Genomic DNA, 26,526 nt, shown 5'->3' with positions numbered 1-26,526 from the left:
AATTTTCAATGTAATCTTCGAAATATTAAAGGCTGTACAACATGTTTATTGTGTGCAAGCATGTAAGTGCTTCATGTCCTCGCACATTTTAAACGCATTTTTCTCGAAACCATTTTTTTCATAATTGGCGGGAAAGATATCTAAAAAATTAAGTTATTATTACATTTGAAATTTATGCTATTATAACTCCAAATTGCAACATTACTTAAAATATAAAAGAAATTTTTTTTACATTCTTATAGTTACTTAATAAAACCTCATAGTTTTCAGAGTAATCAAGTAAATACTTTCTTCGAAAAATATATCCAAAAATATACACGTTTCCAGCATTTTACACGAGGATCTCCCATTAAAGGTGTGTTAGCGTAAATAAGTATACAGCAATTGGCCGCCTCAAGGCGCTGTACGCATCGAGGAAGTATTTTTCACTTAACATCTAGGCGCCGCACGCAATCAAAAGGTTAAAGTGCTCTATTCAAAATGAAGCTTCATTGTAATGTAGAAATAAATAATAGATCATTTGCAACAAATATAATAAGAAAAAAATCACAACGTTCCATTTTAGCAATTGGAAAACCGACAATAAAAAGTACAGAATTATATATTCTTTGGCAAACATTACAAAATAAGCAGGCTATTAAATATAAGGTAAAAGTATCTAGTAAAAGTATAGTTTATAAGTTAAAATAATATGTTTGAATATCTATGAATATAAATATGTTATTTAAAGTATAATATTTTTATAAAATGTATATGTTTATATGTTTTTCAGATTGATAATAATATAAATAAAATATTTACAAAATTTATCGATGAAGGAAAGGCTACAATTCGATTAATACAACCACCACATGATTTAATTATTCAGTCTGATATAATTCAGCTAAAAAGTTTCCTTCATATTTTAAAACTTGGAATAACTAAAAAAATTGATTCATCAGTACTTGATATTTTAAATCTAAACCCAAAATGCATGAGTTCTGCTCCAAAGATTAAAGTGGTTGTTAATAAATCTTCAGAATATCCAACTTTGGAGGGTTTTCCAAGAACAACAGAAGAATTATATTTAGTAGGATTAAATAGAAAATCATTTGATAGACAAATTTTAAAGCTTCAAAGTTTAAGAATTTTAAATTTATCTAACAATCAGATTTGTTCTTTACCAAATGAATTGGGCACTTTACAGCATTTACAACAACTTATTTTATCACAAAATCGACTTCATAAATCTTTGAAATGGATATGGTTAGATCAAATTGCTGTAAGATCCAATTTAAAATTATTAGATATAAGTAATAATATGGTATGTTTCTTTCATTTTACATTTTTCTAAAAATTTTTATTATAAGTTTCATCTACCTACATTCTATCACAAAACATGTTTTTTTAATTCAGTTACAAAAATTACCGCAACAAATTGGAAAACTTGATGGCCTTATTAACTTGAAAGCGAGTCAAAATATGTTGACATATATACCACAAAGTCTTGGAAAGTTACATAAGTTGAAATATTTAGATTTATCAAAAAATAATTTACATTGCATGCCTGGAAGTATAAGGAATTTACATCTTATTTTGTTAGATTTATCGGACAATGAATTTCTACCTACAGATTCATATTCCATGTGTAAAATCGATGTGCCAAGTTTAACTGAATGTGCAGCCAAGTCATTTTTAAAAACAAGGTTTGTATGACATAATTTATGTAACTATTTAATTTTTTCATAATTATTCATAATTATCTTTCATAATTATTTATGTTTATGCTTGTCTTGAAATTATTAGATATAAATATATAGATAGGAAGTATAAAAATGTATTATTCTGTTTACATAGATGCTCATATGATGCAAGCATAATTCCAGTCACATTGGTAAAATATTTGGATGAGGCAAAGTATTGTATTTGTGGCAATCCATGTTTTCAATGTTATATAAGGAAATTAGTGAAATTTGGTTTAAATACAATAGCAACTACTACAAAGATATCACGAACTACTGTAGTACCATTTGATTGTTATTTTTGCTCAATAAGATGTTTACATTATGCAAAACTTTATTAATATAGAAGTTTAAAAAAATAATAATTAATATTAATATAATATGTATAAAAATATTTTATTTAACTGTCTAATAAATAACTTTTTCTAAAAGTCAGTATCCTTTTTTAAATACTCTTTGTCAAATTATATATGTTTCTTCTTATTTTGTGAATTTAAACTTATTGTGAATTTAAACTTGTTTCAAGCAATTCGTCTATGGTAATTGTTACATCTCATCAACAGTATTTTTTCGACAGTAGACTCATTTATTTTTATATTTAAATACTTTTTTACTTCAGCTGTCAATTTTAGTGTACTAATACGTAGATTATTTTTAATAATATTAATAATCCATCGCTTATCACGTTTATCTATTTTTCTTTATATATAATATAGATACAATATATATCCGCCTTACTTTTTATCGAAATCATTCTTAAATTTCTGTTTTTAAATGAAATATATTTTTACATGTAGTGAATGATGTTGGCTGTGACTCACTAGTTTAGTGTAGTTTTTGCAAATATCTTGAAAACTAGGACCGAATGGTCTTAGAATTATTGTTTAAATAAAAGTTATTCAGAATTTTATTCTCTATAACATACTTCACAATCATCGGAATCAATTTGCGTGATTTGCAATTTTTTCAGATTTTGTTCTTTGGAAAAATATGGCAAAAACAGATTGATTTTTTAAAGATATCCAATCTGTATTTCTTATTGATGCTAAGATACTGCAGGTTCTTTTTAAATTGGTAAGAAATAAAATGATTTAGGATAAAGTTACTACAGTAAATTTTTAACCTCGAAATATCCATTCTATAATAATATTTAGTGGTGTTTTATTACTCTTTCTTGCTCGTGTATTCTAAAAAAAAAACAACACATTTCCTTTCTAGAAAACATCTTCGCTTTTTTTTTTGAAATTTCACATGATTTCTATCTCTTAAATAAAGTTAGAAAGTTCTAAGAGCTTTGTAGAAGTTTGGGAATAGCCTTAGTCATTTATTTTACTCATACTTCAAGTGATGTTACTAATTTAAAATCTTCTACAATGAGTTATAATCAAAATCGTACATCACACATAAAAATATATTTCATCTAGTAATCAAATTTAGGGATAAATAAAAAAAAGAAAAAAAAATACAGCGGATATATATTGTAAATATATCTATATTTATTTCATATTAATAATAAAACAAATGAATCTTTTTAAATGCAAGAAAAATATAAAATTACTATGATCAATTTAGTAAATGTCACAGTTAAGATCGAACATCGTTGAATTGTTTAAAATCTTGTCTCAATTGAAAATCAATATTGGTTTCGGTTACAGTCTTGATTACATTTAACATCATGTAATTTTTCAGGTATCAATTTTCGATTTTACAAATTTTTCGATAAAATCGAGTTTAATTTTGTCTCATTTTTCTATCATTTTTTAAAAATCATTTTTGTTTATAGTCGTATGTTTCTTAATTCCGATTTCTAACTTATTACATATATTGTTTATAACATTTAGATCGACTGACTGGAGAAGTGTATTAATTCCTTTAGAACAGTTGTACAGTATCATATTTTGGCGATATGCGATGTACACTCGCCTTAAAATGTAACTTTAGATTAATTTTTAATTAATTAACTGGGGATTAATTTGTTAATGATGTTCATATTTATATTATTCTATTTCGCATTGTTAATACGCGTTCACTGAAATAACCCCGGGTCATGACCACCGCCATAGTTTAATGTCTACTTTACATTACTCGTTTTAAAAGCTTCCTTTATCTTTTCTCGACACATAATGTCGCCTATTATCTTTCAATATTCCAAACTAAAGAGAGAAATTTTTTAACGCCGACTTTTCATATATTTAATTTTTTCGCAATTGCAGATAAAGAAACATCGGCTTTCCAAATGTTTTCCTTCTCTCCTCTACAGACCGTTCCCATTTCCTTGCCATTTTCTCTTAGGATAACAACTATACTTTTACTAGAGATTATACTTTACAATTACAGCTATAGAATATAGGGAAAGAAAAATACGATTTATAGTACCATTAACTTACTTTCCATTCTATAAATCTGTAATAAATTAAAGTAAACCATGTCCCACCAATGATATTTTTCAAACCTACCTACGGCTACTACCTCTACTAAGACTCTGATGAGTGATAGAAGAAACAACATCACATGACATAGTAGCAAGATGTTTGATAAATGTTAGGAAACATGGACAGTAGTAATCAGTAGGCACCATTGTATATTCATTGTACTTTATTTTTTAAAACGTCTCAAAATTTTTTTAGTAGATAAAACATATTTTTATGTGTTGTACATGATTTACAGCATTTATATTTGTATGGTCTTAATCGTCTAAGTTCTTATTTAATTACAAAATTTATGTCAATTCATTTATCCTAGTAATTGTTTATTCTAATGCATGATCAATTTTGTGTGAGATATTAATTACTTATCACATTAATATCTCAATATTTCCAAAAAAAACCTACTTGAAAAAATGTTACAGGCTATTACCAAATAATAGTTAAATTTTGTATCTACTTGAAGAATAAAATATTGACACATATAAAAAGGTTAAAATTCATTTTTCTCGAATGTTTTGAAATGATTCATGAATCTACAATTACTCCTACAAAAGTTAAATGTGCTTCAATGTGCTTCTTAGGTAACATGAATTAACTTAAAAAATGATGTTAATGTCAACTAAAAAAATATATATACAATAAAAAATATTAGAGTGTATTTAAAAATTTAAATGATTTTTTCTAAAAATATTCCAATTCGTCAATTTTGTTCTTCATAATTTTAACTTTTTTCATTTTAAACAAAAAATTATTTTTAAAAGTAGAAAAATATAATTGGTTTATATTTATTTAAAATGGTTTTAGTTCTCTACATTCTTTTTTATAAAGTCAAAATTAGAATCCGTATTAATGAAATATTGTCGTGGTGTAACTATATTCTTTTTACCTATGTGTGGTACAGTAAAGTCAATATTTTTATATTTACTTTCATCTATATGACCATGAACTTGTAAAGATTGAACAAATACTTCTGGATCTTCTGGACACTGAACTAATTTCATACAATCTTCTTGATATAAAGTGTTTTCAGATGGAACGTTTTCTTTCTATTGCATATAAATATATCTTAAATTAATTATGACTATGGAAAAAATGTATACTTTTACAATGATTGATTTAGTCGATATTAATTTAAATTAATGTTTTGCACAAACCTGTACGTTGATACATTTTTTACTTTTTACATCTGTATAGTCATTTGGTATATCCAAATCTTTAACTGATATTATGTGGTTGTTTAGCAGTCCTTTAATTAGTGCATTTCTATTAAGTCCACACTTTTTTAAAATATCTTCTGCATCTTCTGTTCTTTTGTTTTCATTAGTTCTTAACATAGATATTGTATTACAAACTTCTGTAGAGGAATTTTCATGGCAATTATTAGGTACTAAAGTTTCTGGAAAAATATTATCCTTAGAATTAGAATTAGTTTTCATTTGCCTATTTTTCCAATGTTTTTCAATGTTTTCATTTGCGTAACTAATACCACAATTAGCCTATAAATTAAAATTTGTATAAATTTATGATAGTTTTTATAGTATAGTATGTATTTATTATATTTCTGAAATTACTGCATTATATTTACTTCATGTATAGAAGATGCAATTTCATTTTCATGTAAGGAACACTTCAGAGACTTATCATAACTCTGACTATCATCTAGATCATATAGCTGTAAACAATATAATATTCAGAATTATTAAAATATTTTCTTATTTATATATTTGATTAACAATTGCTGTTATATTTATAATGTTTCAATTATTGGTATTTCTATAAATATAAATATCATATATTTGAATCAAAGAATGTTTAAAAGAAATTTATTTAATTCTGAATGTATTGAAAGAAAACAATTACTAACATTTTCATTTGGTGGAGATTTAAGGTTCTTCAATTTCTGATTTTGTTTAAGTGCATAAGATTCTTTTCGACGAATAAATACAACATTTTCATCTGCCTGAGGTATTTGTGTTAACTTTTTAATATCAGAATACAAATCCATTATGAAAGCAAACTAAAAATAAATGATAAATAATAAAATTGATATAAATAATTATTTATGAATTTTTTATTAGTATACCTTTAAATTTTATTGATTGTAGTACATACTGTATTTTATTTTCTTCTCGCGGTTTAACTAAATAAATTAGTTTGATTATGAAGGTAACCTCACCGTTCCCCTTTATTGTTTACATACGGTTTGTTGTATTCTTGGTACTGACTCATAAGAGAATATTTTTTTATTTAATCGGTTAAGCAATTTTAAAACAGACTAATAAAATTATCGCATAAATAATTATAACATTTAAAATTTAAAAATAAAATCAAATATAGTTTTTATTATTTTGTATTTTGATATTGAAGTTTATAACATTAGATTAAAATGTTATTACAATTGTTATTTTATAACATTAAGATTTACGTAAATAATAAAAATTGTAGAAGACTACAAATAAAGCATTTTTATAAATCATTTATAAATCAATTATTCTTCATAAATTTAAATATTAAATGATACAAAAAAATAAAAACATTGTTTCAGGGGTGGATTTTGTGTCAAATATAATACTGTAATATTTGAAATATATTTATATTTATATATCTTAATATTATACACACTATTCACAGATAGAAAAAGATTATTATACATTAATCGAGGTATTGTTAAGAACCGTATGAACGAATATTTTACTCAGAAAATTTGAAAAATAAGAATATTAAAAATTAGTATGGAACGTTTAAGTTAAAAATAAAGAAGTTTATATTTGTTTAATATACAATTTTAAGAGTAAAATAAATACGTATCTCAAATAATTTATCCCCTCTACTATTTCAAATTCTGTGGTTGAATCATCAATGACGCTATTTGAGGCAGTATTTGTCAGTGAACTGTCACTCAAGTTATATTTATATAAAGCTTATTTTGCGTATTGTGATTAATGTCAATATGTATTACAAATGTCTAGTTAATTTATAATGTTTTGTAAATGATAATTGTTTAAATTTTTCATCACTTGAAGAACCTATTTCTACACGTGGACAATGCAGGTTAGAATTTAACAATGCGTAAAAATTGATTAAAGTTTAAGTTAATTGTTTTTCTAGTTGATAGTATACTTGTTAGTAAAGTATTTCTCGTTTTACATACCGTTATATATATGTGTTCAGAAATCGATAGAGGAAGCTAAAAATACTTATGTAAAATGTTTTATTTTATGCTTACATATACAAATATTAATGGTTTAATGTCGAAAATTGAGGACAAATTTACTATTGACATTATTTATATTATTATTTTATTTAAAAATATTTAAAGATTGTAAGAAGTAATTTAATATGGACATGTAAAACTTATTTTTCATTTATATCGTATTCATATTTCAATTCTTTACTTTTAATTTATAATAAATATTGTTTTAGCTTTATATAAAATTAAAGGTATAACTTATTAGTATCATGTAATTTCCGTTAACGGAAAACTTGTAATTTCGAGTATCAGATTGTGTAAGAAACTGATAGAGGCGGTAAATTTAAATCATGAATTTTTATAAAAAGGAAGAAACATTTTTTATTCTACTTAATTATTTTTAATATACACGTAATGTTTCATATTTGCATAAATATGTGAAATTCAATGTATCATATCAGAAAGGGTATAGCACTTTTATTATACATTTTTTAATCTTATTTTTTTATACAAAAATTGATATAACTGTTCTAAATTAATATTTAACTAACTAAAATATTTTAATATTTACTACATATATACGAAATATCCATAAGAATATTTTTTAATAAATTTTCAGTTCAGGATATGCTTTTTCATATTATAATAAAACAAAGTAGGAAAATTTAATAGTAATAATAGTAGTAATCGTAATCCTTACAAGATGTATGTAACAATGCATGAGATCTCGTATAATGAACTTTTAATTTTTCCCAAAACGAATTTGAAGAAAATGTAACATATACAGGATTACATTTTGATTGATTTATTTTACGGCTAAAAAATATGGATATTTTTATTTATTTAATACAATTGAAATTTCAATTACGCTGTATGTTTATATCAAAAAATGCAAATCGAAAATAAAGAAGTCACAGTCGGGGTGTGATGTCTGATCGATTCTCTTTAAACATTGATTCGTAAAATTAGGAACACTTACAGTATGTAATTAGTATTTATTCAGTTAGCGCGATATTTATTTATAATTAAAGATTTTATTTTTTATAAAAGCTACTAATTTCTATTAATATAAATAACGAATATTTTTTAAATATAATTCTTGTTAAAAATGCGTATTTTAGATTTAAACAATTTTTCATTGGACACGATTTACGTAACAAATAATTTGAAGAATTTTAAACTTCCATTGCCATGGTTTGATCAGTTGTTATATCCCAACATTAGGATTATATGATTTATTGTCATACTCAGGTCACGGATCATTGATCTCGAATCACAGATCTTTTTAATTGGTCAGTTGAACAATTAAAAATTTGCACAGGTTCGTCTTAGATGTTATTAGTATAAGGAAAATTTTTGCCGAGTTTAAAAACCTGGGTTGAAAAATTTTTTTATTGGTTTATTTAAATGTATATAATTTAGAGAATATTCTGCAAAACATAAGACAAGTTTTTATTCAAATATTTGGAAATAATAAATATATATTGCGAAGGTTTGAAGGTATTTATGTCGAAACAGGTTTTTTCAAATTGTCGGCAAAATAACTCTGTTGATATTTAACTAATATCCATAAAATTCAGTATACACATCGTTGTGCCGATTATTTATCGCAGTTGAATAAAATTTTATTTATAAAAATAGAACCAAATATTTACGTCAGATTTAATTGCTTCATTTAAAAAGTATAACTTTGTCAATTTTTCGAAATTTAAAAATCGAGCTCGTTACACGTTAATTAATATGATACTAATTAATACAATTCAACGTTCAGATAGGACGACTGTGAATGAAAAATCATGTCGACAGTACAGCCATGTTCACATAATAGTCATCTGCGAGAATAGTTTTGTAGGCCACGTAAAAAGACACTTAGACCTGACAATTTTTTGTATTTTAGTAAAACACGATCTTTATAATAAAAATTGGATAAATTCTGAAGAAACCTTTAATTACCCAGAAGAAAGGGAGGTTCCCCCTTTATTCATTTGCATCATACGACGTGATAAAAATATGTCCTTATCACCAAATTCTTTTTATTAAATTAGATTTACAAATGTTTCGAGAAATATTGTTATTAATACTCCAGTGATTAGCGTAGGACATAAATGAAGGAAGAGAGGATGTACTTTACGCAAAGAATTCGTGTCCTGTAATAAGAGGAAGAAAGAATTAAGAATTAATCTGCTCGTGACCACTGCTATTTAACTATTTACCCATGATATAAATACGACCAGAAAAGTTGCACGTATATATGTACACATTAACAATGCAAATGGTCAAGAGATAACATCTCTGTGATGTTATTTGGATACTTTGTTATTTTTTGACATTCTCTGTATTTTCAGGGACAGAAAACAGAATATTTTCTGGTTTTATTGAGAAGTATTTTATGACTCACAGTTGTGTGATGCTCTTCTGGAACCAAGTGTAGGTAATCCAGTCAGGTAAACCATTCTTGTTTCTTCAGTTTTACTCTCACTCCTTCCAATTGCTTCGATATACAAGGTGTCTCGGTTATCTCTGTTACAAGGTAACGACGAGTTATTGTAAAATTATCTAGATCTTTATAAGTACAAGGTGTTCCATTCAATCGGAAACAGTGGAATATCTCACGGAGGACTAAAATTATTAAAAAATATCCTTACGATAGTTGTTTAGCTCCGAGAGGACAAGGATAATAATATTTGTTAAGACGAATGTAATCATACGATTTAATTTCAATAGAATGACACGTTAAATTAGATTAACTTCGTTCGGTAGGTCTAGCTGGTAGGGTTTGGCTATGTAGGGATTTACGTTGATCTGACTCTTGTGGATTTAATTTATATCATTCCTTTCCCACTATTACTACTAGTACTACATCTCACCATTAAGCTAATTACGTATGTTGATGAGTGCTTGTTTGATTTTATTTCATCTCGAATACTATCTCGATATATTTTTTCATGGCTGTTTCGGTGCGATTTGTTGTTCCTTGTAAATGAGGAAGAGAGATTAGTATTATTCCTTTGTTAGTCTCTCCGACACGTATCTTTCCGTTGAATGATTGTGCGCAGTGACTCGGAGTTATTTCATTCCTTGTGAAGCTGTTATAGACGAGTAAATCTCTAATGTACTTCACTTCCTGGTTCAGGTGTTCTTTGCCGCTTACGTTTATCGCTCTTTATTTCTACGTTTATTATGCAGCTGATCACCGAGTTCTTTTGTGCTGCGTAATGTCGTGAGGATGTGTGGAAGCATCTGTTAGTGTGAATTGCTTTTCTGTATACCTGGTGACCTGCAGCTCCATCAGTTTTCCTGGTTATCAGGATATCGAGGAAAGATGTCTAGCTCTCTACCTATGTTCCCGTGGTAAACTCTATGTCGAGGTACAACGAATTTCTATAGTTAATGGAGATACGAAGCTAATCAAGCTATCTTTCTCATGATTTCTCACGATTCAACGCACATCAAATACACCTGGGTCTCTTTTTAGACCATGCATGCGTACCGTGCGAACAAAAAGTAGTGCAAAAATATGTCATAGACGAATCGATTTCTAATAAAATATAAGATCCGTGTCAAAGTAACGTAGACCACTATTGGACTTTTTCCAATATCCGGTTTTCTCGGTTTGAGGTATCGAGGAGAGTTGGAGATGAGAGATGCTCAGAAGTAAACTTACCTGTTGCCAACTCTATCTCACGTCATAAATTGATCATCCCAGTTCGTATATACTTTTAAGGACGGCAGCTGATTAATATTCATAAGTACAGCGTGTAGGAAAAACCGTGCAACTGCGGATGAAACGTGTAAGACGGACTGTGTAACTGTGAATCGTGTAAAAAAAGTATGGTGTAGAATGAGATCTAGGTGTATATCATCTACATATTGTACAATGTTTGACTTACTTTGAGGGTTAAGTTTCTCGAAAATTTCTCTCCGTGTATTTTACGCAGATGTCGATAATAATGGACGAAATCAGCGAGTCCATGGTGCTGTTGGATATTTCTTCGTACGTGTCTTGATAGAGGAAACAGGTTGACAATAGTACACGCGGTGAGGTGTCTCTTTGATTACTTCTTTTTCATTGTAGGGCTTAACATTTTCCGTATATAATTATTCTTTTACTATATGTTATTTCTATTTTTTGGTTTCTCGTTTCTTGACGACACGTTGTACAATTAGTAAATGTATTGCTAATTTGCGGTATCACTTTATACTTTCTCGGATCTTTGTTGCATATGCGTCCATCCGATCGCTTTTGTCCATCTCAGACTTGCCATTATCGTATTCTGTTACTGCCAAAGGTTTCATTCTCGCAGGAAAACCGTGATGGGTGGAGGAATCCGAATTTGATATTATAATGCGTGCATGTTTCGTTGATAACATTCTCGCATTACGGACATCTCTGTTTCAGCACTATACCATTAGTATAAATACCATTAGTAGCTTCTCACGATATCATTTCCCCTCTTTTCAGTGGGTACGACATAACAAATTGTGGCATATATTTTTTGTTGGGAGTTTCAACAACACGTGTCCTCAAATTTAACAATTTCAGAGCTAGTTCGTAACTGTAATATAAAAATTACGAATAAACAAAGTAGGGCCTTCACTTGGCAATTTTTCTGCAAGTTCGGTGTAAACATTTTTAGCTATACCGACTTATCTGAGTACTTACCTGATTTATCCGTGGTATCCCGGCCAGCATATATTTTTGCGAACCATGTATATCCTTCTTTGGAACACAGTTTGAATAATTTTATACCGTATTTATGCGTGTTATACGGTGTGTATTGTCTAAATATTAGTCGCTCCCTCCAAGAGACCATTGTCTCGTCGACTACATTTGGTCCCGGTGGAAATATTTTCTGATAATTGTCTATCAATATGTTTACAAGTGTTAAAACTTTTCTAAGTCTATTATTCTGCGCTATGGCCTCGTTATTTTCAAACCGTAAGTTTCCCAGTAATAAGTCAAATCGATTACGGGACATTCTGCTATGCGGAAACGGAAAATTGTCAATAGGGGTCGTTGACCAACGGTGTAGTAAGTGGTGTCTGTACTACACTCGAGTCTCCTGTAAGGCGGTGTTTTTACAATGCGATTTCGATATAACGCGGAGCAAAAATTGCGACAGTTCTCTTATAACGCGTTTTTCCTAGAAGGACATTCCAACACCTCAAATGGCTTGAAAAATTTATCTATGACAGCACCTATTCCACGTGTTAAATTAATAAAACAATCTAATTGTGCTATTCGCAATGATGTTCAACCTAACATGCCCAGACCACTATTGCTGCCCTCACCAGAGCCAAGCAGAGCATATGAGAGTAGAGTAGAGCGCAGAAATTCACAGAATCGCAGTGTATAGCACAAAAGTCAAAGCTACCCTATCCTAACCTAGCCAAACGTAACGTAACACAACATAACGTGAAACTACGTGATAAGAATGTTTAAATTCTGATCAGACTCGAGCGATGTTATGAAGATAAGAGTGTTGCAGAATAAAACGTTTGTTTGGGAAATAAATATAAATAAAAAAAATAAAAAACACTGACGGATAAGAGAACTTGTGATAGAAAAGATTTTAATAAGGGCTTTGATAAGCGCTCAAAAGATAATTATATAAAACAAAGTAACAACTCGTTTAATTTTAACATGTTAGAATCCTATTTTAAATTAGGATGCGTCGCTAATATGTATCGAATTAAGTTTTTCCTTTTTTAGTTTATAATTTTATTATATGAACTATGTATTATATTCGATAAACCTAAATTCAAATACGTAAAAATCTACATATTCATTGCCATTTCTGTTATAAAATTTGATTTATTAACCGTATCAACTTGATACTTTGAGAATGCAATTTTTACATAGGTCTGATTTATTTATTTCTCAGATTCCATTCGTTTCCGTCAGAGGTTTCCATATAACACGGTATAAATTAATCTCATTTGCTTATTACCGTGTTTCTCATAACGCGATTTTCATACAACGCATTTCCTGATTTCAGTTATTTCTGATTTTCTTATAACACAGTTTCCTGTCGCGTTATAGACTTGACTGTACTTCCATTCGAACATTTGAACCATTCTAATCATTTTCAACAATTTTTGTAAACTTTAATACGTGTCCTATAACTTTTGAGCAGGAGTGTACTATACTTTTAGTATGATGTATATTGAAGCATTTGAAAGTTGCAGAATTACTTCGATAAATTTCTTCGAATTACGATGTACCTTCACTCCGCATACAAAGGCATAGTCAACTCCCTTCACGTCCATCTTCCAGTGATCGGCACTCGAATATTTCATACTGATATTTTCAACATTAACTCTATTTGTCAGGGCTTGTGCCATCGAATAGCGTGGCGTACAGTCGCGTGACACTTGGTGTATATACACCGGTTTCAGTCTTCTCTGTGATCTTACACATCGACAAACAGCTGTTCGATTTTGGACACAGTCATTACGTATTCATACATACGTCCTGCCACGTTCCCCATCCTTTGTCACGAAAGAATGGATTGTTTAAACAGCCTTCGTTTCCGGTATCTTCGGAACGAGAAGTCTGCCTGTTGCTAAACTTCATTGCCGATTTCCAACTACGTTTTCCACTCATTTTTTTTCCTGTTTTGCGTCTTTCCACGATACTGTCATTGCTGTGTCGTTACATGTGTATTTTGTTCGGGGAGTTTATTAACACGTTGAGTACGGCGTCGATTTTGCTATATTTTCCGCTCAGGCGGTAGCTAGTGAGCACTTGATACCGAGCGCTCAAGTATACCGATGGGTATGAGCAGAAGATTACTTTGTTTCACTTTGTCGTTTGGACTGTGAGAATGGTACAGCCAATGCACAAATATACAAATTATAAACAGAAGATAATGGGGTGGGGAATGCCAGAAAGGCAAAAAGGCGATCACCGAGAAACGATCAGTCGAAAAAAGCCACGCAAGTGTAAAGATTTACTTTAGCAGAGGGAATTAAATTTTTTGCGATATATTAATTGTCATTGATAATTTAACCCTTGACAATGCCAGTCTTAGGCACCGATGATGATCAAACGAAAAATTCGCTGTCAGTCCCTAGAATCCACATCGTCCAAACGAAAAGTCTACTGTCAGTCCCTAGGGAAAAAAAAATTGGTGACTTTTATTATATGTTGTGCTTTATAGAAGCAGTTCGTCAGTAATTGCGAACAACTCCAAATGGAGGTAGTGCAAGTAATAACCGAAAACGAGAAACGCGTTGCTAAGGTCAAAATGGGAGATCTCCCCGATCGGTCGGCTAAGTAAGTGTTGACAGTCTTAGCATAAGTTAACTAAATCTATTACCATCGTATAATTGGAGCAACCCATCCGTCAAATTGACGGGTTCCGTAAATCTAGTGTTAATAATACGAAATACGATTACACATAGTTTCCATTTCTTCCTATTTTAAATTTTAAATTTTACCTGCTTATATGAAAAATGGTAGCAAATGGTAACAAAATGATAGATTGGTGAGGAAAAAAGAAAAGGGATCAATGAGGTTTCATTTTTCGAGGATAGAAGGATTTTTCGCACATTTTTGTGCACTGAATCCGAATCTGGCAGCAAAAATTACTTATCGTGTTAGGTTTAGGAAATAAATAAAAACTGTCCCTCCTGATCTAAATAAACAAAAATTAAATACTAGTAAATGAGAACTATCCTTCTACCAACTAAGCTTTCTCTGTAAAATCAGATTTGATTTACAATCGCATGATTTTCTTGTCGGAGTGTACTGTTAGAGCTATTTAAGAAACACTGAAAATCACAGCGTGTGTTATGATTTCATCCCGAACTGCATGTGGGTACACGCACGTGTGTGATCTGACCAAGAGGTATCAGGATAGCCCAGATCCGAGGTGGTTATTTAAGGGTCAAAGCTCAGGGAACATTTCATGGATGGTTCGAATAACGATATGGTTCCCAGATGCGACGGCCACTCGAGCAAGTCGATCGTTAAGTCGATCATCATTCACGTAGGTCTGGTTCTCAACATTTGGCCTGCATGACGTCAGCTGGGCTCGTGCGATGAAGCCCGTGACGATTGGGGTAGTTACCCTGAAACGGAATTGAAATAAGATATGAGAATAAATTAGCGTAAGAGCTGCTGAAAAGTTATTTTCCAGAAAGTGACTTCTAGTGATTCTTCGAGCGAGCCTTCGACTGGACGCCATGTCTGGCGAGTAGGTAATTTGAAAACTACTTTATCTTAATCATTTTGTTCAAATATTAATCGTGTAACATTTCAACTCCTTTGTACCCAGCTTCCACGATAATCAAGGGTAAAACCAGTGTTTCTACGAATGTAGAAGTAAACTAAGGAGTTCGAAGCTTTTATAGAAATATCGATACTTTCTTTTAAACATTTGCGTCAATACATGCAGTGACTCACGAAAATATTCGGACACCAAGGTATGTCTGAATTAATCACATCGTATCGTAGATACGTTGTACCCGTGTTGCTTAAGAGTTCTCCGAATTGCTTTGGGATGAACTTGTATTCCATTAACATCCATAATTCAGATGGAAAAAGAATGGTGTGGCAGAAAACGAGTGAAGAGTTCCACCATCGAAACACGAGAGGTACCGTAAAACACGACGGAGGAAGCGTGATGGTTTGGGGCTGTATTTCGACCAGAGGAATTGGCAATTTAGTTTTTATTGACACCATCATGGACAAAAACTGTCATTTACACCTATTGAAAAATAATTGATTAAATAGTGCAGAAAAAATGGGAATTCGCAACAATTTTAAGTTTTATCAGGATAACGACCCTAAACATAAAGCACGCATTGTTCAAGAATTTTTGCTTTATCGTTGCCCGAAAGTTCTTCATCCTCCACCACAATCGCCGGATCCCAATCCCATTGAAAATTGATGGATAAGTTAGATCGCAGAATACGAACGACAGCAATTAACTCAAAAGAGGAACTAAAACAAAGGTTGCTGGAAGAGTGTGCTGCTATCGGTACGAATTATTTGGAAAAAATCATTTTTTAATATGCCCAACAGATTGAGGCACGTATCGAAACAAAGAGGCTGTGCGACAAAATATTAAAAAATGTGTTTATATAAATAAATTAGGGTTATATAATGTTATTTATGTCAAATGTCCGAATATTTTTGTGACGTAAGAATAGGGTATTATTTTATTTATAATTTGTTATAGTAAATCCATGTCAATTTATTAAATAAGACACATGGTTTTGTTAACTTAAATAAACATCTTATCCCCAGAATAAGTAACGAACACGATCCATGTATAAGTATCTGCGATACTAAATGATTAATTCAGGCATACCTTAGCGTCCAAATATTTTCGTCAGTCACTGTATCTGCAAATATACAACTGTCTAAATACTGAGAAAGTATGATAGATATTCTACTTACAAGGGACATTAGGAAACTAGAAAACCCAGATTGCTTTTAAATTTTGTGTGCTTTTTAGAGACACCAAGAGACGTTGCAATTTATTTTTTGCATTGTCTGTAATTTGGTCTTTTAGTATGAAAATACTTCTTATATGCATTTATATATTTTCCTATTTTTCTGTGTACCTTTAAAACTACAGTAACCGTGACAAGGAACCAGTTAAAGATTTTTTGTTTCCTTTGTTAGTAATACAGTATCGATGGTATGGAAATAAATGAAAGAAATACGATATGTTATTATCACGGCAATATTCCGAGGCCATGAAGCTAAAAATGTTCGAGTGTCTTAAAAAAAGGAAAGAACAAAAGTACACGAATCGTGCGGTGTGGGAAAAATATTATTAGTTATATAAAAGATAAGCTTAATGAGACGGGAAGTGCAGAAAACCGCGAAAGCTTATGATTCTATATAATTATGTGTAATAGTGGAAAATACAAATAAACGATTACGTGTAATAGTGGCAAGTACAAATAGACGATTAGGCGTAATAGTGAAAAATACAAGCATTCGATTAGGTGTACCAGTTGTGAATACGAGACCAGGTGTTACATAAGTAAATGGAAAGCGACTATTAAATTTTATAGTTTGTGACTTGTACTACCCATTAGAAATTAATTGAACGAGGTGGCTTTCCTCATACTGTGAAACGAAAACGAAATTTTTTCCTTGCAAAGGAATATTTATAAGAAATTACGTTTGCAATAGTAAAAGGAACGTGCACATGAGACCGTAGAGGATTGGAATAAAGTTAGCCTTAGTAGTGAGTCACGCGTGTGTATCAAGTCAGAAGATGATGCAGGAATATTTAATCGGGAAAGAACTAATGAAAAATTTTACCAAGCAAGTATTTCTACAATCTTACATGTTGCACGTGTCTTACACTTACTGTTGCATGATGCAGGATGAAATAAGAATACTACAGATACTCTGTCAGCTTGTTAATATGGAAATGTATATTTGTATTTAACAGTTTGTCGATTCCAAGAATGGAAAACTGGTTTTAAGATTCATGTTGATAATGTCAGTTGTCGTCGTGAAAAAATAGTCTTGTTTACGATAAAACACCTAACATATATGAAATGATATAATCGAAAGCAAATAGCAATGATCTATGTCCTATAGGGAATGAGTATCATAGAAAAATTAATTGAGAAAAATTTTTAGATGAAATTTCATCGATAGATACTAAAATTCGTATAATATTAGTGTCACGACGTATCAAAGCAGTTATTTGATGTGAGAACGTTATAAAATATTAAGTAAGATATTATTTCCCTCCTCTATAATTTCTCCACTTTCTGAATCGTATTTTATTCTGTCAGTTGGTTCATATATCGACTCTATTTATTTACGTTCGGATTATTAAGTGAATATTCTCCTACATTCGAATGAAACAAAAGGGATATAAACAAACTTTATTCCGAATCCTTTAAATTTAGAGAAAATAAATATTAAAATTTTTCCTCAGGAAATCAATATTTGCTCCTTTATAAATTCATGAAAATGTGCCTATCAAAATATGACTTTTTTGTATATGCATGCTATGTGTATGCTGTGTATACATGTATATACACGTATTTTGATCTGGTAGTGAATAGTTAATAGTCATAAAATATTTGAATACCTTGGACTGGTAGAAAAACAATTAATAGTTATAAAATATTTAAATAGTTATAATATTATTTATATATACGAATATAATATTATTCTTGGCAAAAGATTATTGATTAAATGTAATATATAATACTAAGCTATTTAAAAGCACGGAGACTTTTGGTATACGAAATACTATTAAATATTATATAATATTGTGTATATAATATTGTGTGTAAGTTATCATCTTTTATAATGGATGGATGTTACGTATATGTAATTAAATTAAGTTCAAATGAAATCGTATTTAGATTTCTCTCAACAAAATTTTAACAATTTATCAACGATAACTCGTAGACATCAAATTATTCTTTTCTTCCCAATTGTTGCCCTTTGCACTTTTGTGTCATCTTCTTTTGACGAAAGAACAACATTACGTAAAATCTCGTTTTTCGACCATTTATCAAGGATTATTATACTTTTCTCATACTTGGCAAATATTATATAGCGTTGAGGAGTAATTCTAGTCAATCTTTTTACTAATTAATACTTCAGTTACTTCTATGTCGCCCTATAAAGAATGACAATTAAATTAAAGACTGTGTCGCATGATTAGAAAAAATGTGGAAAAATCGTTTTAAAACATGAATAAACATTAGAACATAAATTGTTATAATAAATAAATAAGTTTTAAATATTAATTAAATATAAATTTAAATATTAAGAAGTAATGAATACTACGTATAGAAAAATGCATTATTTGAAAAATTAAAAATTGATAGTTAAATATCAGATAGCATTTTCAAAATTGTTATACAACCGAAAAAGAAGTCGAAAATATAGAATAAAGCTGTTTTCATATGGATTCATATGGATTCTATTTGCAAGAAAATCGAGTTTTAATATTCGTTAAGTACACATGCACTTAACTAACCTCAATTTGCTTAGTTACCATCAGCCTGATTAGCCAGTGCTACTTCTGTTCGTATTTATAAACAGTGTCAGTTAGAATTTCCTATAATTTTAAATAGTACGTTAAATGTAATATTTTTCCGCTATACTGATACAAGGCGGAGAAAATGGTCTCGTTGATATTGCAGATATAGTTTTGTTTCACGAAGTAAAAAACTAGATTACCATTTTATTTATGGAATCATATGAAAGAAATGATTCATAGTAAAAATAACCAATGTCATCGCAAAATCATTTATCATTAACAGATAATATTGTACTAACATTGACGGAATTGAAGAATGTAAATATTCAGTTGACGTTTCTTTAATCTTGCGGAATAAAAAGAAATTACGGAGAACTGAGAAATAAGAGGGCTGTGTTACCGATAATGCAGTGTGAGCGGGCACGTTGTCCGGACAGCGCAACCTCGTGTCGGTAATGTCTGATCGGGTTACGAATGATTCTTTTTTTGTAAATGTTTGAGGCGTTGATAAAAAAGACCACCGTGAAGTTACGGTGTCAAAAACTCTTTATACGATATTACTCGGTAGTTAAAGAAGCGGACGGATATCGATTTTACTTTTGATTTGACTTTTTACGTTTCACCGAGCATGGTGAGTATTTTTAAATCATATATAAGGAAATGTCAGTATTTTTTCTCTGGCTACTTTTTGTTCGAAAAAGTTTTTAAATATTAATCGCTATTTATCAATGTTCATTAGGTTAGATTTTAAATTTTATCCTTTTGATATTTTCACGTATGCTTATATGGTAACATTTTTTGTGTCACGTGATCCATCTTCAACACCTTCTCGTTCTAAAAACATCCTACTTTACTGAAAAGTTTGCCTATGTGATAATGTTTCCTCTTTATAAATCTTATGTTTTATAGGTTTCGTAAGCAGTCATAAAATTTTAGACAGAAGCTGATAACGTATCGTTGTTCAATATAATTTCGCTTTATTTTTATAATACGATCGTCAAACATGGTATTACTTATATGATAATTAGTTTGCAGTAACTAAGCCGATAAAGATGTACATAATAAGCATACTTTTTTAACATGATTCACTGATTGTATGGTATGTTTTTTTTCTCGCCAAAGTTACCAACTTGGGTTAATTAGAAACAACTTTTCTTGAATAAATTTGTTTTTAGTGCGCTGTATATACTCTTTTCCTCACGCGATTTATAGATTATGCATTACAGCAATAATTGTCCATTCTTTTAATATGTATCTCGATCGGAATATATACACACACGGAATACTTATATTTAAAATTTTCACGTTTATCGTTAAAAGAAGTCTTTCGAGTTTATGAATATCGAAACTTTTGTGGAGAATATTTAAACAAAACTCTTCGATACGTATTTCCGTTTTTATCGGTAATCGATCATATTCGAATGAAAAAGTCTCAAATGGTATTAAATATAATACTTCCTCGAAATATTTTATAACTAGATTTCCGACTCTCAACTTCGACTCTCAATTTTCATATTTTCAGTATGAACGATTGTCGATAAATACGTTTCGCGTAAATTCCATTAAAATTGCAATACACGTAGATACATATAGATTAAATGCCAAATGAACGTATGATTCATTTCGTAATTGCCTTATTGCCAGTAGATTACTGTTTATAGCAGTTTGCACTTTGTGATACTTCAAATATCCGTAATTCGTATTAGACATCACGTTGAGAAATAAACGTGTGTCATAAAGTGAGTGGTTTGCAAGTATTATTCAATTATTTTAATAATTTAATTGTTACATCTTGCATTTTTTGAAAAAATATTTTTTTACATCAATCATTAATCATTCTCGTTAGAAATAGTATAAATGTTGAAACCGAATTTTTGTTTTAATGACGAATTCGATTATGCAATTATTTAAAAAAAATTGAAGATAAAATTATTATTTTAATTTTTTAATTATTAGATATAATTAATTAATTTATGAATGGCTGACATTGATATTATAAATATGATTAGTCATGTTCAGCGAGTTTCAAAAAGCAAATATTTGACTTTGTCTGATTGGTATAAAAGAAGCTGGTTGTCGTTATAAACGATTAGTTTTTCTCAGAAATTATAGTATTTTGTAGGTGACAAAGGACAGAACGAATTTTCGATATTAAATGATTTCGAAGTTTATTAAAAAAGATTGTTTGAATTTGGCTGAAATATGTTATCTCTTCCTCCACATTCGATATATTGCGCTATTTGATTAACCTAACCTAACCTAACTTAATCTTCTTAACAACTAGAGTTTTAATTCATGAGAAGATTTAAACAATTATTTCAATGATTTCATTAAATCTGATAGTTTTTAAAGAAATAGAATTTTTCATTATCTGATCGATAATATTTTGAAGAACCTGCAAGATAATAATACTTGATTTTTTCTATTTTTAATAACACAGAGTAACAAAAATTAAGTAAATATCATTTACTTAATACTGGAATTAAAATGATAAATCATTTACAAGCGACAATTGGACAAATTAAACTAGTTAAAATGATTTGTTTTAGACTTTTTATATTTATAGTTACTCAAAAGATGTGATTGTTTTTAATAAATCTGAAAATGAAAATAAATGTGAATAAATAGAATTATAACTATATATACTTATTTATTTTGGATATGCCACTTTAATTATTATTATTTGCAAAATGGTAGTTTTAGCGTTAAGAGGTCCTTTAACCACAATGACAAAATGACTTTTGATATCGAGATCTTTGTTGAGATATTGATATTGACAATTCTTAATAAGGAAAATAATCGAGGCAGTTATGTTAGATGGCCCATCTTATATGTCTGCTGATGCACGCATCAATCTTTTGAATATGGCTTTCAACAGTTGTGCACGTATTAAGGGCATAAGAATTCTTTCTGACTCTTGATTGTTTATAATAAATAAAATAATCTCGCAGTAATTAACAGGAATTAACAAATAATATTCAATTCAAATAGTTAAAACAAACTAATCTTTTATTAGAAAATTGATCAACATATCGAATAAAAGCGAAATACAATTTTTTAATATATATATATAGATGTTGATAAATATATTTTTATCATTACAAAGTTGTGAACATTTGTTTAAAGTTTACTTCTATTTCATTTTGTTTGATGTATCAATAATTAATTTCATTTGATAAAATATTATTATTGTTATCATTGCAATTTACTGACTTACTTTATTTTATAGTTATAATATAAAAATGGCGTATAAAAATAAAACCTAAAATCTAGGAAAATAAAATAGTTGAATAACATAGCACCGATATAATGTTACAAGAGGAGGATACGAATAATATTCATATTTATTAGTAGAAATTTATTACTTATCATAATATAAATTTATTTTATATGCATTACGATAGAAATATTTACATTTGGATGTATTTACACGGAATATAGCAGAAATTTGGCATCGTTCGGGTAAAATAACTGGCTTTTTAAGTTTTATTACTTAGCCCACCATATGAAGCATCCAGTGAGCAAAATTTGTGTGAACAAAGTTGTAAGGTCGTTTAGTTTCGGACCTCTTACCGTTCGTCTTGGTGGTGGTATCGAAACGTTTCTGTGTAAACCGCACCACACGTGTTGAATCCTTTCATTGGTTAGTTCGTGGAGGGGGCAAGAGGGTGGGTAGAACATTTAATTCGAGCTTGCGAGGGAAGTCGTTGATTGAAAACGAGGTACGCCAGTTGTGTTCCAACGCTGCTTCGTGTGCAACTGTTTCGTATTTTCTGAAAAATGTCTCGTTGATGTCGACATAACAAAGGCCGTTTTCAACAAATTTCTTCCCGGACCAGCGGGAATTGCTTCTCGATACGCGCGAATTGGCGAAACGAAATTCACTCGTTGCTCGAATTTCTTCGAGCAAACAGTGTCGTTATTATTATTAACCTTTCGATTTGGTACAGTTACCGATATATCGAACAGTCATAACTGCAGTGCTTTTTGTTTTTCTTTGTTACGATACAGTCGATGGACGTAAGATAAAAGTTAAAAGGTGTCTTTAAAGATCGTTGTCGTCGGAGCTCGTTTCAAAATTGAACGATGACGAATCCGTCTCGTCTTCTTCTTCCTCGGCTCGTGAGGTCAGGCTTTTACCTCGTAATTCGTGAAAGCATAATTTAAATAAAATGTGCCTACCATCGTTAGTGCTCGGTGCTAGTTCTGAATGTAAACATTGCTTGGCATAAACAATTGCCTCGAATTATCGTTGCACGTCTGAGGGTGATAGGAAATATTTCGCCTGTAAGTTGAAAATTCATTATTTTCCATCGTTGTCCAACCAGAATTGTTTCGTTTGTTTCGTTTGTATCGTTTGTTATTTTCAGTCGCGTAATTTTCTGAGATTGCTATCTGTTGTTCGCAGAGCTAGGCATTTTAATTTTAAGAGATAACGCAAAGAATATGCAATCGAGCGAAATACACGAAGCGAATTTCATAGAATTGTTAATTTGAATATTTGATCGACAGTGTCTCACTTTTGTCGAGATATTTGTTAATAAAACGTTCGTCACATATTTGTTGTAACCAATATGCGTATGCGTTGATAACGTTGTTGATAACAACTTTATCGTAACATTTATCTACTTCCTTCAGCTGATAGAATTATTAGTGAGTACCTAGCCGATATACGGAACACACAGATTATATCTTCATACTTTGGCGGCAGAATAGATCTGTGACCGAATTTGTAGGTGTTTCGTATAAGAGGAATACAGGATAAAAAAATAAATAAAAAAATCGTATATTAGAGCCTTTGGTGTAATTGTAAATAAAACATTTTAATATTGTACATATTTAATAATAATTTATATATATAATAATTTCATTTTTCCTGAATCCTAACGATAAACTGTAATATTGTGTTTATCAGTGATTAATAACTTGTATTTCCAAGACTGGAACTATTTTGAGTCACGGTGTTATTTATATGTGTTAACACATGTGCATAAACGAATTAAATATTCGTTATATATAAATATATAAAATATATAATTCCTTATAATTTTCGTTATAAATTTTTATGATTTTTGTTTATATATATTACAGTGTATGTTAATACATGTTGATACGTGTTAACATAATTTTATATATAAAAGTTATAATTGTTTATATATTTCATACTCTCTATTTTATTAAGATATATTTCGTGTAATATTTTACGTAAATATGTAATAATTTTGTCAATTAAAATTATTCGATATTAATTTTATATCATATTTGATATACATATTAGAAAATATTTATATATATGTATATAAGAGATAATAGTTTACATATTTCATGCATGATGTTTTGTTAGAATATAGTTATGTATTTAAATATGTTGAATTTTATTTCCAAATTCTGAGTGTAGAATATTACAAAAGCGGATCAAATTAGTTGGAATTAGTCCAACGATATTGTGATCTAGTATTTTCATGCGTTCGAGGTTTCACTTTTCCCCCTAATTGATTTAATAGCAGTAGCTGAGTTAAAAAATGCTTATCTTCCCCTCTGAAAATGCGGATATGCTACCATGTTTTTCAATCAAGTGTCATTAATCGAGGTTTTTGAAGCCTCGACCTAATTAGTAGTACTATTTTTTATTGGCGTATGACCGTATTTTAATCTTGCCTTTCATATGAAATTTACTGAAGTGCTTTTTGGGCTAATAGCTAGATAATCTTTTCAAAACATTTATGAGAAGTTACGATGTTTCGTATTTTACGTTTTAGATCAAAATTTGATTCGGTCAAAAATGAAATTTAAATCTAAATAATTGTTGTTTTTATCCGTAAACTTTAAAAATCTTTTAAATCTTTAAAATGAGAAGATCTCTGTTTATTTTAATATAAACAGAATTTTTAAAATTTTTTTTATTTCTCTTAATGATAATATAATATCCATCAATATTATATAATAATACAATATAATAATTATGGCATAATACCAAATGTAATATTAAATACTCTCAAATATAATTGTCAAACGTAAAAATATAAATATCTGAAATTTCTATTGTATCTGTAAACTATAAAATATAAATATAAATATTGTTCAAATTCTGATAAAATCTTGTAGTACTCTATATTAGAACGTGCACTGCAACGAGTGCGTGGTTTCAGAGAAATAATCGCTTAGTTCCTTCTACGAAAGCATATTTTCTTTGTATTGGCATTACCTTTTTTTCCTTTCGTTTCTTTTGCTTCCCATTAAAGGTAGAGATTGAAAAGGAAAAAAGGATCGCGTGAATCTAGAGAAGAATAAGGCTTGTTGAACGCTTTAAATAGAATTGAACAATTGAACGTTGACGAACGTTTGGATTTTCGAATTCATTATTAAATTATTTAAACTTTTTGTACTTAAAGAGCTATGTATTATTAAGCTATGTATTGTACACAACGAAGGTACATAAATCGTATGTTTAGTGTTTCATATATTACAATAAAGATACATAGTTATTGCGATATGTATATAAACTACACACGTGGGTACATAAAGTGTACCTTTATATTTAGTAAGTTATGAAGGGTTACAATACATAAAGTATTATGTCTTAAAATAATTTAGAATTTTGAATATGAAAGCTTGTTTTTCGTGTGTTTTACTTTACATATTTTAAGTTGTGTATTTATTTTACATACATTATATTTAATATTACAATTATAAATTATATTTAATAATATAATCGAATATTATACTATAGCAGTGATAATAATAATAACGGTAATAATTGGAAGAATAACATTATTACTGATTATATGGTATGTAATCATATACATATGCAGTGTTGCTATAATATAGCAAGTAACAATTATTTTAATACATATAATTATATTTTGGTGTTACATATAATATTTATATTCATATAATATACGTATAATATTTTAATGTTTCTATATATATTTATACATCATATTTTTTATCGATATTCGTATTTGTTTTAATTTAATGATTAAATTTCACTACTGTTACAAGTCCTTGATTTGATGATTTCTCCCAATGATTTTGGTAGTGCATATTATTCAATTATAGTTAAAAAGAAAAGTAATTCACAGAAAATTTAAGAAGATGTATTTAAATATTTTCATCTCTTTCATGATTGAGAAATTCTTTATTCCTTCCCTAATGGTGATATTATTAGTAAATGCCAATAACTATGATTTAACGATCATATGCAAATA

At 29.2% G+C, this 26,526-nt stretch overlaps 3 protein-coding genes across 3 annotated transcripts in view; 2 read left to right on the top strand and 1 right to left on the bottom strand.

Moving 5' to 3' along the window:
• Window positions 1-250: 250 nt before the first annotated feature.
• On the top strand, window positions 251-2,062 carry Lrr47 (Leucine-rich repeat 47). Its single transcript, XM_017901035.1, has 4 exons — window positions 251-648; window positions 773-1,303; window positions 1,396-1,685; window positions 1,837-2,062. Exons 1-4 carry the CDS (start codon window positions 481-483, stop codon window positions 2,060-2,062), a joined length of 1,215 nt encoding a protein of 404 aa, XP_017756524.1. The 5' UTR covers window positions 251-480.
• A 2,885-nt stretch (window positions 2,063-4,947) lies between these two features.
• LOC108548210 (uncharacterized) lies at window positions 4,948-6,265 on the bottom strand. The gene is made up of 5 exons (XM_017901034.1): window positions 6,231-6,265; window positions 6,012-6,164; window positions 5,733-5,819; window positions 5,302-5,643; window positions 4,948-5,193 (listed from the first exon to the last, which is right to left on the bottom strand). Exons 2-5 carry the CDS (start codon window positions 6,150-6,152, stop codon window positions 4,948-4,950), a joined length of 816 nt encoding a protein of 271 aa, XP_017756523.1. The 5' UTR covers window positions 6,153-6,164; window positions 6,231-6,265.
• Window positions 6,266-7,073: 808 nt separating this feature from the next.
• Window positions 7,074-26,526, top strand: part of LOC108548226 (phospholipid phosphatase 1) — a 54,159-nt gene continuing 34,706 nt past the window's right edge. The window contains exon 1 of the mRNA XM_017901061.1: window positions 7,074-7,198. Coding sequence (XP_017756550.1) covers window positions 7,193-7,198 — 6 coding nt within the window. The 5' untranslated portion in view covers window positions 7,074-7,192. The remainder of the gene's footprint in view (window positions 7,199-26,526) is intronic.

This window comes from Eufriesea mexicana, unplaced genomic scaffold (assembly GCF_001483705.2).
Source record: "Eufriesea mexicana isolate 0111107269 unplaced genomic scaffold, ASM148370v2 scaffold1457, whole genome shotgun sequence".
Taxonomy (NCBI): domain Eukaryota; kingdom Metazoa; phylum Arthropoda; class Insecta; order Hymenoptera; family Apidae; genus Eufriesea; species Eufriesea mexicana.
The sequence above is the reverse complement of the archived record's forward strand: the minus strand, read 5'-3'. Positions and strand labels throughout refer to the sequence as shown.

What these genes read in the sequence shown, in the direction of transcription:
- LOC108548210 (XM_017901034.1), bottom strand. Translation starts at nt 6,152, where the DNA reads ATGGATTTGTATTCTGATATTAAAAAGTTAACACAAATACCTCAGGCA. An exon ending in AATCTCCACCAAATGAAAAT is followed by an intron (nt 5,820 to 6,011) that starts GTTAGTAATTGT and finishes TATTGTTTACAG; the next exon opens with CTATATGATCTAGATGATAG. An exon ending in AAAAATGTATCAACGTACAG is followed by an intron (nt 5,194 to 5,301) that starts GTTTGTGCAAAA and finishes TATATGCAATAG; the next exon opens with AAAGAAAACGTTCCATCTGA.
- Lrr47 (XM_017901035.1), top strand. Translation starts at nt 481, where the DNA reads ATGAAGCTTCATTGTAATGTAGAAATAAATAATAGATCATTTGCAACA. An exon ending in TAGATATAAGTAATAATATG is followed by an intron (nt 1,304 to 1,395) that starts GTATGTTTCTTT and finishes TTTTTAATTCAG; the next exon opens with TTACAAAAATTACCGCAACA. An exon ending in AAGTCATTTTTAAAAACAAG is followed by an intron (nt 1,686 to 1,836) that starts GTTTGTATGACA and finishes CTGTTTACATAG; the next exon opens with ATGCTCATATGATGCAAGCA.